The following is a 17,542-nucleotide window of genomic DNA, read 5'->3' as shown; positions in this document are numbered from 1 at the left end:
TCCCCGGCGGGCTGCGGGGAACGGCCGAGCCCGCCCCGGCGGCAGGCCCGGTGCAGCCGCGCGGTGCCCCCGCCCGGGAGCGGCTTTGATCGTTCCCGCGGCCCGGCGCTCCCGGGGTCACCCCGGGCTCAGCCCACCGCAGCCCGGTGCGCTTCCGGGGCGGCCGAGGGGCTTCCTGTGGTGGGTGTGCGGCCGCGGTGCTGCTGCCAGTGCTGCTCCGGGCCCGCCGTGGTCCCCGTGCCACCGCCGGGATGATCAACGCCATCCTGGTGTTCAACAACCACGGCAAGCCGCGGCTCGTCCGCTTCTACCAGCACCTGGTGCGCCGCCGGGCCGCGGGAGCGGGGCAGGGCTGGGGCGCGGGCTCCGGGGGCTGGGGGTGTCCGGGGGCACGGCCGGCCGCTGCCGCACCCGGTGGCCCCATGGGTGGCACCGGGACCGGCCGGCCCCCCCGAGCCGCGGGTCCCGGGGGTGCCCAGCCACGGTGTCCTCCCGGCAGGCAGAGGAGGTGCAGCAGCAGATCATCCGTGACACCTTCCACCTGGTGCTGAAGCGGGATGACCACATCTGCAACTTCCTCGAGTGCGGCAGGTAGCGGCTGGGCCGTGCCGGGCTGTGCCCGCGCTGCCGGGCTGTGCCCGCAGCCCTCAGCCGTGCCCTGTCCCCACAGCCTGTTCGGCGGCTCCGACTACAAGCTGATCTACCGCCACTACGCCACGCTCTACTTCGTGTTCTGCGTGGACTCCTCGGAGAGCGAGCTGGGCATCCTGGACCTCATCCAGGTGCGTCCCTGCGGGGCCCAGCTGCCCTGGCAGCGACCAGGGGCGTCCTGTGCCCGTGCCAGCCCTGTGCCAGCCCTTCTGAAAGGCCCGAGGAGCCCTCGGGGCCGTGGTGGGGAGGGGGCTGCACGTACTCCCCGAGCTGCCACATGGCTTCTTCACCTGGGAGCAGCAGGGAAGGCTTCGGAAGGAATGTCTTTTAAAAATAGAAGCATAGAATGATTTAGGGTGGAAAAGACCCTTGAGAGCACCAAGTCCAACCATTAATCCCAGGATTCTGGAATCCCAGGCTGGAAGGGTTCTCAGGGATTGTCTGGTCCAGCCTTTCTTGGCAAAGCACGGCCTAGGCAATTCCCAACACCCTGGTATGTGGAAAATATCCAGTGCTGGGGAATCCCTCACTTCCTCATGGACATTATTCAATGGCTGTATCTTTGGAAAAAATTTTCCTCTTGAGCCTTATTGGAGTCTCCCCAAGAGGAACTTGTACCCATCATTCTGTGTCGTTCCATGTGACTCCTTGTATGAAAGGAGTTTCCAGCTTTGGAGCCACCCTTTAAACACCAGGATATGGGAAGAAGTTCCCCCCGAGCCTCCTTTTCTCCAGGCCCTTCCCAGCTCCCTCAGCCCCTCCTGGGGCTCCATTCCCTTCCCAGCTCCGTTCCCTGCCCTGGACACGCTCCAGCCCCTCCAGGTCTCTCTTTTTGGGAGGGACCCAGAGCTGCCCCCAGCACTGGAGGTGCCCCAGCAGTGCCAGCACAGGGGACGGGCACTGCCCTGGGCCTGTGCCCATGCTGGGGCTGACACGAGCCAGGTGCCATTGGCCTCTTGCTCCCCTGGACACACCTGGGCTCATGTTCAGCCAGTCTAGCTCCTTCTCCAGGTTCCCAGTCGCGCTGTCCCATGCCTGGAGTGCTCCATGGTGTTGGTGTGACCCTGTTGCCTGCTCTCTCTCTGCTGCCCAGGTGTTTGTGGAGACGCTGGACAAGTGCTTTGAGAATGTCTGTGAGCTGGACCTCATCTTCCACATGGACAAGGTGCGTGCTGGGCTCGGGGCTGCTCCAGAGCCTGCATTTCTTGGGCTGGGGCAGGCCAGGAGAGTGTGGGTTTGGCAGGGGTCACTTTGGGGGGGACGGAGGTCCTGTATGGGAAGCTTTCAGCCCATGTTCTTTGAAAGGCACTCACATCATGACCTCCCAAGGAGAGACCCCCGTGCTGGGCTGCTCGGAGCCTGGGGCAGCCGTGCCCAGCCCTGGGGCTGCCAGGTGACACATCTGTGCCCCACAGGCAGCACTGCTGCAGCTGGGCAGACTCTGGCCTGGCGCTGGGGCGCTCTGCTCTGCTCCAGGCTGTGGCACCTCGTGGGAGTTAACATTTTACTACAGCTGCCGGGAAAAAACGGCAAGGAACAATGGGAGTGTTTGGAATTCAAAGTGCTGGGTAAACTTCGGTTTGAGCCACAGCCTGCAATGCTTCCTCTTGAGCCGGATGGAGATCCTGGGCAGGAGCCGTCCTCTTTGATCATGCCCTGGGTCACAAGGCTGCAGATAGCTGGGGATAGGTAGCCAGGAATAGCTTGGAGCAGAGACAGGCTTGGCTCAGGGTGCTGGGCTTGATCAAGATTTTCTTGCTTTGCTGTAGACAAAAACATATCAACAAAAAAGAGCACTGGGGGAAAAAATGTGTAAAATGCTCCCTTTCCATTCGTGATTCTAGCTGGGGAACTGGCAGGGAGGGGGAGTGAGCAGGTCTGGGGAGTCTCTATGTTACCAGTTGCTGAGGTTGGGCTTTGGTTTCACTGTTTGCCCTGCTGCAAGCTTTCCAAAATGCCACAACATAATTTTCTTGTCAGCAAAAGTGTTTATCAAAGGAGGAAGGAGGGCCAGGCAGCTGTGGGAGAAGTGTTGGCAGCTGCCCAGGTCACCTCTGCCCACAGCTGGGGGAGGATATGCTCATGGGTACTGACTGTGGGAGGGGCAGGACCCAGCAGCTTTCCACTCGGCCTTACTCTCAGCTTTACATGAGCTTTGCATGTAAAACACTGACCCCCACGGCCAGCCCGCAGCCCTCGGGCAGGGCACAGGACACCTCTGCCAGCAGCACTGGGGCCACCTTCCTCTGACCTCTCCTGCCAGAAGAACACTCTCAGGAGAGGGGAATTGGGGGTTTCTGGTAGTGGGGACCCCGGCTCGGTCACCCAGGCTCTGCCAGCCCTGCCCATCCCATGCTCCTGCTGCTTCCCAGCTTTGACTCAACTCTTGGCCATTATCAGTTGCTCCTCCGGTCTCTTTCTATATTTGGCACATGTTTATTTCTCAGATGTGCTCATGTTCCTGTGCTTCCCGGAGTTGGGTTGCAGAGGGAAGTGTTTGGGGTGCTGGGAATGTGCTGCTGTGTCCTGCTGGGTCCGGGCTGACCCCTGGGATGCCCAGGCAGGGCCATGAGTGTGTCCCCCGGAAGGGCCATGAGTGTGTCCCCAGACAGGGCTGTGAATGTCTCCCTGGGCAGGGGGTGGCAGGGTTCAGGTGCAACTTTGGCTGCATTCTGTAATTTTTCTTTTTGCCTTAAGTTCCACCTTGCACTGCCTGCAGCACAGGGCCATGGGACCGGGGTCCTGCTCCTGGGGTCCTGCTCCTGCCATGGGCCAGTGGAGGGGGACGTTGGTCAGGCACCAGTGACACCAGTGCTGGTAGCTGCCCATGCTGGGAGCCCCAGCCCAGAGCTGCAGGGGTGCCCTGTGCCAAGGGGGGCTCAGGGTGGGCTATGCCCAGCTCTCAGCCACGCTTTCCACCTTGGAGGGGAGTGTGAGCTGCACTCAGCAGCTGCGGGCTCCCAGAGGGGACACAGATTCCTCAGGAAGTGCTGTGCTTTGGCTTGGAAAACAAAACTTGCTCAAGATTTCTGCCCTGTTGGTTTGGAGCCAGCTTGGGCTGAAGCCAGATCTTGAAGCAACGTTTCCTGATGCTCCCATATCCTTTTAGGCTGCAGGAGCCACTTGCTCCAGCTGCTTTGGCATGCACTGGGACTGGGCTGTGGGATGGGGGTCCCAGGGCTGTGGGGGGTCCCAGGAGCTGCCTGGGGCTCACCCTGTGCCCTGCTGGTCCCACACACCTGCTGCTGCTGCAGGACCTGTGGGAGCCCTGGGCTGGGTCACAGAGCTGGGACTGCCCCTCAGAGCACGTTTTCTCGTGTTCTTTATTCTCCCCAGGATTGTCCTGACAGTGTTAGTCACAAGGTGTTTACTAGTGCAGCCTGGCTCTGTGAAACCATAAAACAATCTCGTTACCCAACTGTGCTCCTGTGTAGCCTCTTTCACGGAAGCAACTGGGTCCCATAAATCCATTATCTGTGCTGGGGGCTCATTGGGAACTGCTGACTCTGCAGACAATGCTGAGCTGAGCCAGGTGCAGAGCTGAAGGGGGTTGCAGCCACCAGCACAGCCTGGCTGCCGCCTCGGGGCTGGTTGCAATTTCTGGGGTTGCCACTCAGCAATATTCCTTTCCCTGCTCTGGCTGTGTGATTGCACTGGCCCTGCCTGGCTGTTCATCCGTGAACTTGAGGGATCCCAGAAGGAGCAGACTGCCTTGGCAGCTCTGCGCTTTTTCTGTGCCCATGTCACAGTCCCAACCTTCCTCAGAGACAGCAGGGAGGCCAGGCCATGGCCTGGCTCTCTGAGAAGGAGCTTCTGGGGAGAAGTGTCCTCCCAGTGGGGACACTGCTGCCTGCTGGGTCATCTCTAGGACACGCTCCTGCTGTAACCTGGCTCCTGGCCCAGGGAGGGAGCAGCCATGTGCCGGGGGTGGCACAGCCAGGCTGTGCCAGTGGAACCAGTTGCATCTGGCTGCTGCAGGGGCTGCCATGGGCCTGGTGGGTGTGTGTCATCTCCAGTGGGGACAGGTGGTAAGCGGAGCTTTGGGGCTCCCCCTGGCCCTCAGAAGGGGACAGGGGTAGAACTGTGTCCCCTGGGGAGATGCTGGCCCCTGACATGCTCCCAGGAGCGGCCCTCAGCCTTCTGTTCCCTCCATCCCTCCCTGGCAGGTCCACCACATCCTGCAGGAGATGGTGATCGGCGGGATGGTGCTGGAGACCAACATGAACGAGATTGTGGCGCAGGTGGAGGCGCAGGGCAAGCTGGAGAAGGCAGAGGTGAGCGGTGACACTGCAGCCCTGCCCCGCGGGAGCTGACAGACCCTGGGCTGCGAGGGGGCTGGCCCACGGGGACTGGGGTGGGCGTGGGGGGATATCCAGGGTACTCCCAGCGTCTGCCTGCCTGAGCCCTCGGGATGGGGCTGGGCACAGCCCATGGCGCTGGTCAGGAGTGCGGGGAGCTGCTGGAAGTGGTTCTTTTGTCAAGGTTAATAGCCCAGGCCATTAAAGGTTTATAATGAAGATGCTGTGGAGGGGCTGTGGGGTGGGGCCAGTGGTCACGGTCCCTCTGTCCCCAGGGAGGCCTCTCAGCTGCTCCTTCCCGTGCTGTGTCGGCAGTGAAGAACATCAACCTGCCCGAGATCCCCCGCAACATCAACATCGGGGACATCAACATCAAAGTGCCCAATCTGTCACAGTTCATGTGAGCAGCCCGTGCTGGGGGGCTGCCTGCTAGGCAGAGCTGGGGTCCCGGCTCCTCCCGGGGCTCTGCACACACAGGGGCTGATGGTGGCCGAGGGCAGAGAGCAGTGACAGGGCTCAGAGAACGAGGTGGGCGGTCCCTCCCTCTGGAGCTGGGCTCAGTTCTGCTCCCTGGTCCCCCAACAAGGAGGCTGCTCTTCCTTTCCTTCCTCCCTGTGGACATGCAGCCACTCCTCGCTGTGGGGAAGAGTTGGCTCCTGCCTCTCCTGGGATTCTTGGCATTCCCAGAGGTGAAAGTGTGCCTGTAGTGACGGCTCTGTCAGGAGCTGCAGGTTGTCTCCTCCATCCTCCCAGCCATGGCTGTCCCCTGCCCTGGTCCTGCTCTCTGTGATGGGCCCCAGCTGGGTGGGGGTCACTCATGGGAGCTGCTGTGTGCCCTGGGGACCGCGTGAGGGGTCATGCTGGAGCGGGGATGTGGCAGCAAGAGGGAGGGGAGCTGAGAGACCTGGGGGGCTTGCAGGGTCAGGCCGGGCTGGGGCTGCTGGAGTGTGTCCCTGTGTCCCAATAAACTGCCCTTGAACCCGTGTCTGTGTCTGCTGTGGGTGCTGCTGGACGGGGAAGGGGCCGGGGGCTCTGTGCAGCTCTCCTGGGGCGGCTGCAGCCCTGGGGGGCTTTTGGCTGGTAGAGGCCCAGGGGGTGGGAAAGGGGGCCCCAGATGCCCCAGGGGAGGGCAGGGGGCTTAGGGCAGGGTCCCTGGCTGCACGCTCTGCTCTCGGAGCAGGTGTGGGGAGGGTGATGGCCCTGCTCAAGCTGTGATGGTGTTCCTGCTTTGGGCCTTTGGTGCCAGGTCACCCCTTGCCAGTTCCTACCCTCTCCCTGCTGCAGAGCATCCTCTGCAGGGACCCGTGAGCTCTGACAGCTCTGTGGGTGTGTGGGACCCGTGGGGCTGGGGTCCTCTGAGGCTGGGGAGGAGCAGGGCTGGTTCTGGGGGTCACAGTGACCCTGATGGGCTCTGTCAGCCGTGTACCCCACGCCCCTGGCTCCGCCGCGGCTCCATCTGGCCACCAGCCCCTGGGCTGGCCAGGGGCCCTTCCTCTGCTCCCCAGCTGTGCTCCGGGTTCTGCCTCCACTTCCCCTGGCAGGGAAACCGTGACTCTGCCTGGAAGGAATTTCCCCTCCCTGCAGCTTAACCCTTCCCCAGCTGGCCACTAGCCACACCAGCGCTCCTGGAGGTCAAGGAGCTGGGCTACCTGCTGTGTCCTCTTCTCCACTGGCTCTCCTCTTCCTCTGCTTCCCTATTCCTCCTCGTCCTCGTCCTCTAGTAGGTGCCGGCGAAGCGTGCAGGTGAGCCATCGTGCCGGGGCCATGTCCTGGGGCTGGGACAGTCGGAGGGGAACGCTCCTGCTCACCTCACGGCGAGGTGCTCTGCGCCAGGCCGGGCTGCGGGGCCGGGCTGCGGCGGGCAGTGCCCGTGTCCGGCCCCGGCCAAGCATCCCGAGCCGCCGGCAGGGCTGTGTCCGGCCACACGTGCTGCCTGCGCAGCGCCCGAGGCCGCTCTGCCGCCGGCCCCGGCCGAGCCGGCCTGAGGCCCGTGGCCGCGCTGGGCCGGGGCGGCCTCTCTGCCGGCCCGCTCTCTGCTCCAGGCTCGGGCTGAGGCTGGCATGAGCCGGGCCGAGCCCCCGGCCCGGGGAGCCCCCAGCCCCCGGAGCCGCAGCCCCGAGGCGGTGGCCAGGGCTGTGCCCAGGGGGCTGCGCTGGCTGCCTCAGCAGAGCCCACAGCGAGCCGGGCCACGCAGCCTCTGAAGGGCTGTGGGGCAGCGGCTGCCGCCCCGAGCCCCTCATGGTGCCGAGATGGGGCTGGGTGCCGGGCACGGCTGCGGGCCGCAGCCCTGGGTGCCGGGCACGGCTGCGGGCCGCAGCCCTGGGTGCCGGGCACGGCTGCGGGCCCCAGCCCACCGCCTGCCCCGGCTGCGCTGCGCTGTGGCACCCGCGGGTGCCGGGTTTGGCTGCGCTCAGCCCTGCCCGCCGGAGCGTGTTCCCCAAGCCAGGCCCTTCCCCAGCAGCCTTTCCCCTAAAACTGCCTCCTCGCCCTGCTTTTCCCCTAAAACTGCCTCCTCGCCCTGCTCCGGGCGGCAGAGCCCCTGCCGGCAGCTCTCCCCTCGCTGCCCCGCGCCGTGCCGCCCCGCCGCCGGCAGACAGGAGGTTAAGGGGGCGAGAGCTGCGGGTTCCTGCCCTGGCGCTTCGGAGGAAGCTTTCCTCCCTTCGCAGCCGGGGCGGGCGGCAGCACAGGCGGGCAGCGGCACGGGCAGGAGCGGCAGCAGGGCGGCGGGACCCCGCTGCCCCGGCTGAGCGCAGGAAGGTGAGCGGGCACGCTGCTGCTGCGGAGGCTCCGCGGGCTGCAGGGGCCGCGGGGTGTGGGGCTAGCAGTGGGGTTCACGTACATGGGGGTTATGGGGCCCCTATGCAATGCGGGGCCTGGGGGGGTGCATGACGGTGTGGAGGGCTCTGGGGGGTGTCAGGCTGTGGGGTGTGTGAGGCCAGAGCCCCAAGGCACCCACGTGCTCCGGGGGTGACGCCCAACATCTGTGCCGCTTGTGGGAGGTGTGTGTGCTGCTGGCTGGGCTCCAGAGAGGGTCTCCTGGGGCTGGGGACAGAGTCCTGCAGGCTGGGGGAGTCGGGGTGTGGGTGCTGCGTCTGCTGCTCCCCGTTCACTCCTTCCAGCCAGTGGGGGATGCCTGCATGCTGTGCCCAAGGGGCTGTGGGGAGGGCCAGGGGGTGTGCAGAGTGCCTGACACCCTCCCAGCCACCTGTGTGCCCTTGGGCCCCTGGGGGACTGTCCCCAAAGCCTTTGGCCAGAGCCAGGGTGGGGATGGGACTGAGAGAGCCAGCAGTCACCTCTGGGCTTGGGGGATGGCTGTGCCTAACAGGGAGTGCCAGGGACAGCAGCACATCCAGAGTGATTTGTGCCAGGCACGGTGGCCCCGGCAGGTGCAGCTGGGTGCTGTCAGGGACAGGGCAAGGACTCCCTGAGGACACCACTCACTCATCCTGGTTTGCCCTTTGCCCCAGCTGTGGCTCCTGGCAGCACCTGCCCATATCTCGCTATGGAGAGATTGATTAGATCCTGAGAACAGGACTTCCTATTTTTTCCCAGTGTGTGACAGGATGTGTCACCCCCACCCTGGGTGGGGACCTCACCTGTGCCCACTGGGGCTGGGCTCACAAGGATGGAGTTTGACCCCGCTGCCTCCAGGTACCTGACCCTGGACTTTGAGAGCGCTGTGAGCAGAGGAGCCCCGCCCAAGTGTCCCTCCCCACATTCCCCCGCAGCTGCCAGGCCCCTGTGCTGCACCACGCTGCCCAGCTTTCCCTGGGTGGGGCAGCCTGTGAGCTGTGCCCCCCGCACGCCGGGGCACTGTCAGAGGCCTGGACCCTCTGACAGTGTCGCTCGAGGGTGAACAGGGTGACACTGAGCCTGCATCTGAGCTTGGCTGATGGGGACACACGCTGCATGGTGGGATGTGGCTGCTGGCTGCGACCACCCGCTCTGTCCCTCCCTCTGCAGGGCCAGGCCAGCGCTGGGGCAGGACGCCGGGGTCCAGGCACACCGCCCGCTCACGCTCCCCCATGGTGCCACCCCCCGCTGCCAGCTCTGCCCCTGCAGCAGCGGCGCCGGGCGTTGCTGCTCCTGCCAGGCTGGGGGGCGGGTGGGTGGAAAGCTCATCCCAGGGTCTGTCGCCGCCCTGAACCCCATGCCCATTTAATCCTTCACCCATTAACTTGGACTAATAAACCTCGTGGGAGCGAGAGGCTAAAAGCCGTGCTTGCACCAGCGCCGTCTCTGCCAGTGCCGCTCCTGCTGCCCGCCATGGCAGGCGGCTTCTTCATCAGCAAGACCGTGGGCATCGTGGCCATCGTGCTGGGCCTGGGGGCTGTGGCCACCATCATTGCACTCTCGGTGGTGTACGCCCAGGAAAAGAACAAGGGGACATCAGATGTGGGCAGCAACACCACGGCCAGCCCCGACACCAGCACCACCACCCCTGCCCCCAACAACCCCTGGAACCGGTGGAGGTTGCCGACCACGCTGAAGCCGGAGTTCTACGAGGTGTCCCTGCAGCCCTTCCTGAAGCCCGATGCCAACAACATGTACATCTTCAAGGGCAACAGCAGCGTGGTCTTCTTGTGTGAGGAAGCCACCAACCTCATCCTCATCCACAGCAAGAAACTGAGCTACACCATGCAGGGCTCCTTCCATGCCACCTTGAAGGCAGAGGGTGATGGCAGTGCCCCTGCCATCTCCAGCACCTGGCTGGAGAATACCACGCAGTACCTGGTGGTGCAGCTGGAGGCTCCCCTGCAGCAGGGCCAGCGGTACCGGCTGTCCAGCAACTTCACCGGGGAGCTGGCCGATGACCTGGCTGGCTTCTATCGCAGCGAATACACGGACGAGTCAGGCATCAAGTAAGTGGAAGGCAGGGGATGGGGTGGAAGCCACGGGGCTGGCCCAGTGTGGTGGTGGGAAGGGGAATGGGGGCACGGGGCTGGCACAGGGCAGTGGAGGGCATGGGCTGGCTTTGGGGCTCCTCTCCCACCAGGGCCATGGGATGGGTGTGTGGAGCCTCTGTGCCCCCCTTGCATCCTCATGCCGCTCCAGTGGCGATGGGAGACAGGGGACTGGGGCGTGCGGCCTCCACAGGGACCCCCAGGACTGATGGGGCTGGCTCACAGGCAGGTGGTGGCCACCACGCAGATGCAGGCGGCTGATGCACGCAAAGCTTTCCCCTGCTTCGACGAGCCAGCCATGAAAGCCAACTTCTCAGTGACACTGATCCACCCCTCCGGCTACAAGGCCATTTCCAACATGCCTGCCAAAAGTGAGTGGGGCGGGGGGACCCCACTGGGGGGCTGGGGGTCAGGCAGGGCTGTGGGGTGATTCTGTGATCTCCACAGACACCAGCGAGCTGGAGATTGATGGAGAAATCTGGAATGTCACTGAGTTTTACACCACTCCCCGGATGTCCACGTACCTTCTGGCATTCATTGTCAGCCAGTTCACCTCCGTGGACAACAGCTCGGAGGGAACACTGGTAGGATGGGGTGGGGTGCACCCCCTGCCCACCTGGGTGGCTGAGCCTGGGCCACTGATGAGTCCTGCATCCCTCCTCTCCAGATTCGCATCTGGGGCCGCCCCAAAGCCATCGATGAGGGCCAGGGTGACTACGCACTCAATGTCACTGGCCCCATCCTCAGCTTCTTTGAGAAGCATTACAACACGGCCTACCCGCTCCCGAAGTCCGGTGGGTGCTGCAGGGTGCCCGGGGCACTGGGTTGAGGTGCCCAGGCAGGGGACAAGATGGTCCAGCGTGCCGTCAGCTGGGCACTGACCGAGTCCTCCACCCCCAGACCAGGTTGGCCTCCCCGATTTCAATGCGGGCGCGATGGAGAACTGGGGGCTGGTGACCTACCGGGAGAACTCGCTGCTCTTTGATGCTAACTACTCCTCCATCGGCAACAAGGAGCGGGTGGTGACCGTCATCGCCCACGAGCTGGCACACCAGGTACCCGCTGCGCCCCTCGCCCACCGCCCTGGCTGACGGCGGGCGGCTGAGGGAGTGCTGTGCCCTCTGCAGTGGTTTGGGAATTTGGTGACGCTGCGGTGGTGGAACGACCTGTGGCTGAACGAGGGCTTCGCCTCGTACGTGGAGTACCTGGGTGCTGACTCTGCTGAGCCCGACTGGAACATTGTGAGTGCCAGGGCCGAGGGGCGTGGGGCAGGCAGGGGAACGGGCACCCCGGGGCTGCCCCGGTGGCAGGCGGTACACCGGGGCTGAGGAGGGTGCCGGTGCCCCCTCTGCAGAAAGACCTGATGGTGCTGAACGAGCTGCATACGGTGATGGCCACAGACGCCCTGGCCAGCTCCCACCCGCTCTCCTTCCGCGAGGACGAGATCAACACCCCAGCCCAGATCAGTGAAGTCTTCGACACCATCGCCTACAGCAAGGTGTGCACGGGGGTCCCTGGGTGGGGATGGACTCCGGGGTGTCCCTGCCTTCTCTGACCTGCTGTCCCTGCAGGGAGCATCGGTGCTGCGGATGCTCTCAAGCTTCCTTAGTGAGGACATCTTCAAGGAGGGGCTGCAGGTGAGGTGCTGCTGGTACTGGGGGCAGCGAGCCCAGTGCAGGGTGGGCATCCCATGGTAGAGACCTTCCTGGCTGCTCTAGGGGGGTCCCACACCCCAGATTTGTCCTTGCTCACCCGTCTCTCCTGGTGCTCTCCCACAGTCCTACCTCCACACCTTCTCCTACAGCAACACCATCTACACTGACCTCTGGGTCCATCTGCAACAGGTGAGAGGGCTGGTGCTCCTGCAGCATCCCCGGCCCTGGCTCTGGGGGGCTGCCAGGTGTGGCAGGGTCCCCCATGCTGGGTGAGGGTTGCAGCGCTGGCCAAGCCCCACGCTGGCTGTGCCCCTGGCCCTGGTGACCGGTGGCACTGCCATCCCCGCAGGCGGTGGACAAGAACGGAGTCCAGCTGCCTGACACTATCAGCAACATCATGGACCGCTGGACGCTGCAGATGGGCTTCCCTCTGGTGACTGTTGACACCCGCAGCGGCACCATCAGCCAGGCCCATTTTCTGCTGGACCCCACATCTCCTGTGGACAGACCCTCTGTTTTCAAGTGAGTGTGGCGGGGCTGGCTGGGAACTGAGGGGTCAGGGGATGAGGGCCAGTCCCACCACCTGTCTGTCCACGGCGCAGCTACACCTGGATTGTCCCCATCACCTGGATGACAGGCAGTGGCCGGGGGAACAGCACCTACTGGCTGACCCAAGTCACAGGTATGGCACGTCCTGGCCGTGAGTGGGGGTCTTGCTGTCACTTCCACTGCTATGGCACTGCTCGGGGTTCCCAGGGAGGCAGTGGTGGTGGGGGCTGAGCCTGGTCCTCCCTGGCGTGGGGGGATGCAGCTCTGGCAAAGCCTCCTGTCCCTTTCCCAGCCACCAACGGCAACTTCAGCCTCAACACCCCTGACTGGCTCCTGCTGAACCTCAATGTCACTGGGTACTTCCGTGTCAATTACAACCAGGAGAACTGGGATCAGCTCCTCAAGCAGCTTGACACTAACCACACGGTACATGGGGTGCTGAGGGCTGTGGTGTGGGACTCCATTCACACCACCCCACTCAGGCTGCCCTGAGACACTGACTTTGCTCTCTCAGGTCTTCCCTCTGATCAACCGTGCCCAGATCATTGACGACGCCTTTAACCTGGCCAGGTGAGCCCTGCCTGGTGGTCTGGGTGCCACTGGCATGAGGGGCTGGGTGGGGTGGGTGCTCTGGGGTGGGCAGTGAGGCTGGAGAGGTGACGCTGCCCTCACCGCTGACAGGGCCAAGTACGTCAATGTGACCTTGGCTCTGGACACGACACGGTTCCTGAGCCAGGAGACGGAATACATGCCCTGGCAGGCAGCACTCACCAACCTCAAGTACTTCAAGCAGATGTTTGACCGCAGCGAGGTCTTTGGGGCCATGTCGGTGAGTGGTGCCAGCCCCCCGTGCTGGGCGTGAGGGGCCAGGATTGCCCCCAGGGTGGTGTGGGGGCTGCTGCCAGTGTCACTGGGCACTGACTCCCTCTTGCCCCCAGAAATACATAAAGAAGCAGGTGACTCCTCTCTTCGAGCACTACCAGAAGCTCACCAATAACTGGACGGATATCTTCAGTGACTACCCACTGATGGTCCAGTGAGTACCGTGGCCCTGGGGCTGGGCTGGGTCCCTGGGGTCTCCCTGAGTGCGCTGGGTACAGGGCACAGGGCACAGCCCAGCCCCCAGCTGGCACTGACCGGTGGGTGCCCTGTGCCAGACCCCAGCCCTCACGGCCTCTCTCCCCAGGTACAACGAGGCCAATGCCATCAGCACCGCCTGCTCCTTCGGTGTCACTGCTTGCCAGAATTTGGCCATTGACTACTTGCGCCAGTGGCAGAATAGCACCACCAACCCGTGAGCCCTGGGACCCCGGTGCTGTGTGTGGTGGGATGGGCACGGCGAGGGGCGCCTGGCACTGACAGCTCTTACCCCAACAGGGTCCCCGCGAACCTGCGCTCAGCCATCTACTGCAGCATGGTGGCCACGGGCGGGGAGGATGCCTGGGATTTCCTCTGGCAGAAGTTCAGGGAGGCCCATGTGGTGTCTGAGGCTGACAAGCTCCGCACGGCCCTCTCCTGCAGCCCGCACCCCTGGATCCTCAACCGGTGCGTGTGGGGTCTGGCTGGCACTGCTGTGAGCCCATCACCCTGCTCATGGCCCCTGCCAGCCCCTCACCCCTCGTCGTGCCCCTGCAGGTACCTGCAGTACACGCTCGACCCTACAAAGATCCGGAAGCAGGATGCCACCTCCACCATCAACAGCATTGCCAGCAACGTCGTGGGGCAGCCCCTGGCCTGGGACTTCATCCGAGGCAACTGGAGGACGCTCTTCACCCAGTGAGCACCGCGGGGGCTGGGGGCACCGTGCCTGCCTGCGCCCCTGGAGGGTGCCACTGTCCCTTCCCCTGTCCCCTGTCCCCTGCCCCCTGCCCTGGCTGAGCACACTTCTGCTCTCCCAGGTACGGGGGCGGCTCCTTCTCCTTCTCCCGCCTGATTTTATCTGTGACCCAGCGCTTCTCCTCAGAGTTTGAGCTGCAACAGGTGAGGCTGGACCCTGGCAGGAGCCAGGGGACCAGGGACCCCAGCCTTGGCAGCACTGCCCTTTGCCAGCAGCCCCTGAGAGGGGATTTCCTGCCCCTTGTGTGCCCAGGGGTGCAAGAGGCTTCTGTCCCTGTCCCAGGCTGCTGGGTGCCTGCTGGGAGGGTGGCAGCGATGCCCAGGGGCTGTCAGAGTGCTCCTGGGGGCTGTTGGGATGCTGCATGGGCTGCTGGAGGCTGTTGGGGTGCTCTTGGAGGCTTCTGAGATGGTGCTGGGGGCTCTCAGGGTGCTGTTGGGGCTGTCAGGATGATGTTGGGTGGTGTTGGGGGCGGCTGGAGTGGTGCTGGGGGCTCACAGAGGCTATTGGGGTGCTCCTGGGGGCTGTTGGTGTCCTGCCAGGCAGCAGCTGAGAGATGCTGGGGTGGTGCTGGAGTGCTCCCAGAGGCTGGAGTGCTCCCAGGGGTGTTCCTGGGGGTGTCCAATGGTGCTGGGAGCTGCTGGGATCTGCCCTGCCTGCTCCAGCCCCGTCTCTGCCTGGCAGCTGGAGCAGTTCAAGAAGGACAACGAGGACATCGGGTTTGGGTCGGGGACGCGGGCGCTGGAGCAGGCGCTGGAGCAGACCCGCGCTAACATCAAGTGGGTGGAGGAGAACCGGGCCACGGTGCTGGCCTGGTTTGAGAATGAGACCAAGAGCGGATAACAGGCGCCTCCTGCGCTTCCCCGGCCACCGGCACGGAGCCGCGGCCGCGGCAGAGCCCCTGCACCCCCCGCCCTGCCAGGGAGGGGCTGACGCCTGCATGATGGGCACTGGGGACTCGGGGGCTTGGCAGGGGGAGGGCGGGCCGGTGCGCTCGGGGGTGTAAATAAATGCCTGGTTTCCAGGGCCACCCTGCGGGCCGGGCCGTGCTGTGGGGACTCTGACAGACTGGGTGGGGAGCGCCAGGGGCCGGGCAGGCCCGGGGCTGGGAGCCCCCGGCTGTTAGGAGCCTGGTGCTAAGTGGCTCTGGGGGCTTCGCTGACGCCAGCCCCCAGCCCCTCTGTCTGACAGCTGCGTGTGAGCTCTCCTGCTGGGCCCTGCTCAGGGGGCTGGCACCAGGACCCCTCTGCCCGCGCTGCCCTGGGCAGGTGCTGCAGGCTCGGGCAGGGCTAGGCTGTGACAGGTAGCAGGGACTGTCCCTGAGGGGCCTGCAGGGACGGAGCTGCCTTTGGGCTCAGGGAAGGGAGGGGACCCCAGGCAGGTGGGAGCTGCGGGCCAGTGGGGCTGGGGACAGCCTCGGCGGTGAGTCCCTCTGCCACCTCAGCCCTGGGACACGTCTGGGCTGGCAGTGGGCACCGAGCTGCCGGCCCGGGGCAGCACCTGGCAGTGTGTGTGGCGTGCCAGGCTGAAGGGTGCTCCCAGCCCACCCTGTGCTGGGGTGCAGGTCCCGCAGTCAGGAATGGGGGAGCAGCTCTGCAGGGCAGCTTTAGTGAGGGTCCTGGTGTCTGTCCCATCCTGTGCAGCTTTGTGTCATGGCTGTGCCACCAACCCATGGCCATCCCACTGCCCCACTGCCATGCCACCGTGCCTGTGTGGGCTCTGTGTCCAGGGGTGCAGGCAGCTCCAGCCCCACAGCTGCTGGGGTGCAGCTGGGCAGGAGAGGCAGCAGCAGGAGCTGCGAGGGTGAGCCTGGCTGGGGCCCAGGGGCTGCTGAGCCATGTGGGCTGAGCTGTGTGAAGTGAGTGGCTGTGGGACACCCCACCCTGCAGCCCCTGCCACCCACCCCACGAGGACCATCCTCCACCCCAGCCCAGGGACTGCAGGGGCTGGGCCGGGGAGGGTCTTTGGGTGCCTGGTGATGTGTGGGCAGCTGGCACCCAGGTGCAGGGATCCTGTGCTGCCTGTGGCCATCAGTCCTGCCCTGGAGGCTCCCAGCAGCAGCAGGAAGGTGCCCTATTAGCCGTGGCTGTGGCACGTCTGTGGGGAGGCTCCAGGGCAGTGTGGCTGGGAATCCTCTGGAGCTCCGGGAGGATCTGGGGTGTAGGGGATGACCCCATATCCAGCTCCGGACCCCCGAGCACCTCTGGGGCAGTGCCTGCAGCAGGGCTGCAGAGAGGGGACCCCCAGGCACCTGTCCCCATGCAGGGAGCCCCGTGCAGCTCCGGGGCATCCCCGCCACGGCGGGTGAGCCCCAGCCCGCGGCGCCGGGCGGCGAAGCATCGCGGGGCTCCGTGTCCTGGCAGCACCCCGGGGACACAGGGGACAGTGTCGGGGGGCCGGCGCCCCCGGCCGAGCCCCAGCAGGGCGGAGAGGTGCAGGGTCTCGATCCTGGTGCGGGCAGGCAGTGCCGCAGCCCTCCTGCCCCGAGGGGACGCAGGGGGACTCTGCCGAAGGAGCTGGGGGTTCGGCTGTGTCTGGCCCTGGCTGGACACTGTTCTGCGGGCCCCGTCTGGGGGTAACCCCGGCTTTATTTGGGCCGGGGGTGCGGGGCGATGCCTCTGCGCCCTCCTGGAGGTATCGAGCTCCCCCAGCCTCGCCCCGCTCCGGGCGGGCGGCAGGAGCCTGGGAATGCCGGGCCCATTTGCAGAGGTGTCAGATCTGACTCCTTCGGTCCTTAATTGGCCCTGCCGGCGCTGGGAAGTGTGTGGGGACCCATTCACACGGCCGTGAGAGATGCTAACGTGCCGCCAGCCCCGCAGCACCGCACCGCACCGCACCTCCCCGCACCGCACCTCCCGCACGGCCGCCCTGCCGGCGGCAGCCCAGCCCGGGACTTGACCTTCCAGCGCCGGACCCCGAGCCGCCGGCCCTGGCACCCGGCAGAGTCCCCTGGGCAGCTCCCTGCCCTCTGCCCAGCTCCCAGCCCCGGCTCCGGGCGCTGTGTGAGCTCTGCCTCAGGCTGACGGCCCTAAGGGGCAGGGGGTGGGGGGCCGGGGTCTCCCTTCCCAGAGACATCCCGGCACTGGCCGGGCTGCTCCTGGCCCCGCAGCCCCGGGCAGTGTCCCTGTGAGCGCTGCCCGTCCCAGACAGAGGGACAAACACAGAAACCACACAGGGTCTGACCAGGGATGACAGGTCCCCAGTGGGCAGGGAGGTGTTCCGGCAGGGTCCCAGCAGGGCAGGAGGGCTGGGGGCTCCCGGGGGCACAGCCTGAGCTGGGCACTGGCTGAGCTCTGTCGTGGTGCCCTCATGGCCTGTACCCTGCTCCCCTGATAGGGTCTGAAGGGATGGGGGAACCCACCCTGCTCCCGGGTTGAGGGGCTGCAGGGTGTCCTGCTGTCACCAGATTTTGGGAATCAAACCCTCTAACACTCTAATTTCAGTATTAGAAAGTAGCATTACTTCATTTCAGTGCTGGGTGTGCAGAGCATGTCTCCTGCTACCTATACCACAGCTGGCTAACAGACTAGTTTAAGTCTTTGTAAGTTATTAATTACATTTCCCAAAACTCATACACGTATGCTAAACAGTCCCACAAACCCTTTGGCATATTTATATTACTTTGTGGAGCTTATTCACATAAGAGTAGGG

At 64.8% G+C, this 17,542-nt stretch overlaps 2 protein-coding genes across 9 annotated transcripts; both read left to right on the top strand.

The window, feature by feature from the left end:
* Nucleotides 1–165: 165 nt before the first annotated feature.
* Nucleotides 166–5,933, top strand: AP3S2 (adaptor related protein complex 3 subunit sigma 2). Its single transcript, XM_039722942.1, has 6 exons — nt 166–320; nt 500–591; nt 671–782; nt 1,745–1,816; nt 4,818–4,925; nt 5,225–5,933. The coding sequence occupies exons 1-6, from the start codon at nt 252–254 to the stop codon at nt 5,351–5,353; spliced, it is 582 nt and encodes a 193-aa protein (XP_039578876.1). The 5' UTR covers nt 166–251; the 3' UTR covers nt 5,354–5,933.
* A 607-nt stretch (nt 5,934–6,540) lies between these two features.
* On the top strand, nt 6,541–16,067 carry LOC120509173 (alanyl aminopeptidase, membrane). 8 transcript variants are annotated; one of them, XM_039723544.1, is made up of 22 exons: nt 6,547–6,692; nt 8,502–8,600; nt 9,181–9,811; nt 10,079–10,224; nt 10,301–10,437; nt 10,521–10,647; nt 10,754–10,908; nt 10,981–11,094; nt 11,208–11,351; nt 11,425–11,490; nt 11,632–11,697; nt 11,858–12,030; nt 12,111–12,190; nt 12,350–12,483; nt 12,572–12,627; nt 12,739–12,886; nt 12,996–13,093; nt 13,244–13,351; nt 13,435–13,602; nt 13,693–13,833; nt 13,956–14,037; nt 14,576–16,067. In XM_039723544.1, the coding sequence occupies exons 2-22, from the start codon at nt 8,513–8,515 to the stop codon at nt 14,732–14,734; spliced, it is 3,021 nt and encodes a 1,006-aa protein (XP_039579478.1). In that variant the 5' UTR covers nt 6,547–6,692; nt 8,502–8,512; the 3' UTR covers nt 14,735–16,067. The 8 variants fall into 8 exon arrangements, with proteins under 8 accessions (XP_039579480.1, XP_039579478.1, XP_039579476.1 ...); XM_039723538.1 differs by lacking the exons at nt 6,547–6,692; nt 8,502–8,600 and adding exons at nt 7,097–7,208; nt 7,273–7,706 and having other exon boundaries at nt 8,913–9,811; XM_039723543.1 differs by lacking the exon at nt 6,547–6,692 and adding an exon at nt 7,573–7,706.
* Nucleotides 16,068–17,542: the final 1,475 nt, after the last annotated feature.

This window comes from Passer montanus, unplaced genomic scaffold, assembly GCF_014805655.1.
Source record: "Passer montanus isolate IOZ18808 unplaced genomic scaffold, ASM1480565v1 scaffold5, whole genome shotgun sequence".
NCBI classification, from domain to species: Eukaryota; Metazoa; Chordata; class Aves; order Passeriformes; family Passeridae; genus Passer; species Passer montanus.
This window is presented reverse-complemented; position numbering and strand designations above follow the sequence as displayed.

What these genes read in the sequence shown, in the direction of transcription:
- AP3S2 (XM_039722942.1), top strand. Translation starts at nt 252, where the DNA reads ATGATCAACGCCATCCTGGTGTTCAACAACCACGGCAAGCCGCGGCTC. An exon ending in GCATCCTGGACCTCATCCAG is followed by an intron (nt 783 to 1,744) that starts GTGCGTCCCTGC and finishes TCTGCTGCCCAG; the next exon opens with GTGTTTGTGGAGACGCTGGA. An exon ending in GCAAGCTGGAGAAGGCAGAG is followed by an intron (nt 4,926 to 5,224) that starts GTGAGCGGTGAC and finishes CTCTGTCCCCAG; the next exon opens with GGAGGCCTCTCAGCTGCTCC.
- LOC120509173 (XM_039723538.1), top strand. An exon ending in CTGGCTGACCCAAGTCACAG is followed by an intron (nt 12,191 to 12,349) that starts GTATGGCACGTC and finishes TCCCTTTCCCAG; the next exon opens with CCACCAACGGCAACTTCAGC. An exon ending in GACGCCTTTAACCTGGCCAG is followed by an intron (nt 12,628 to 12,738) that starts GTGAGCCCTGCC and finishes CACCGCTGACAG; the next exon opens with GGCCAAGTACGTCAATGTGA.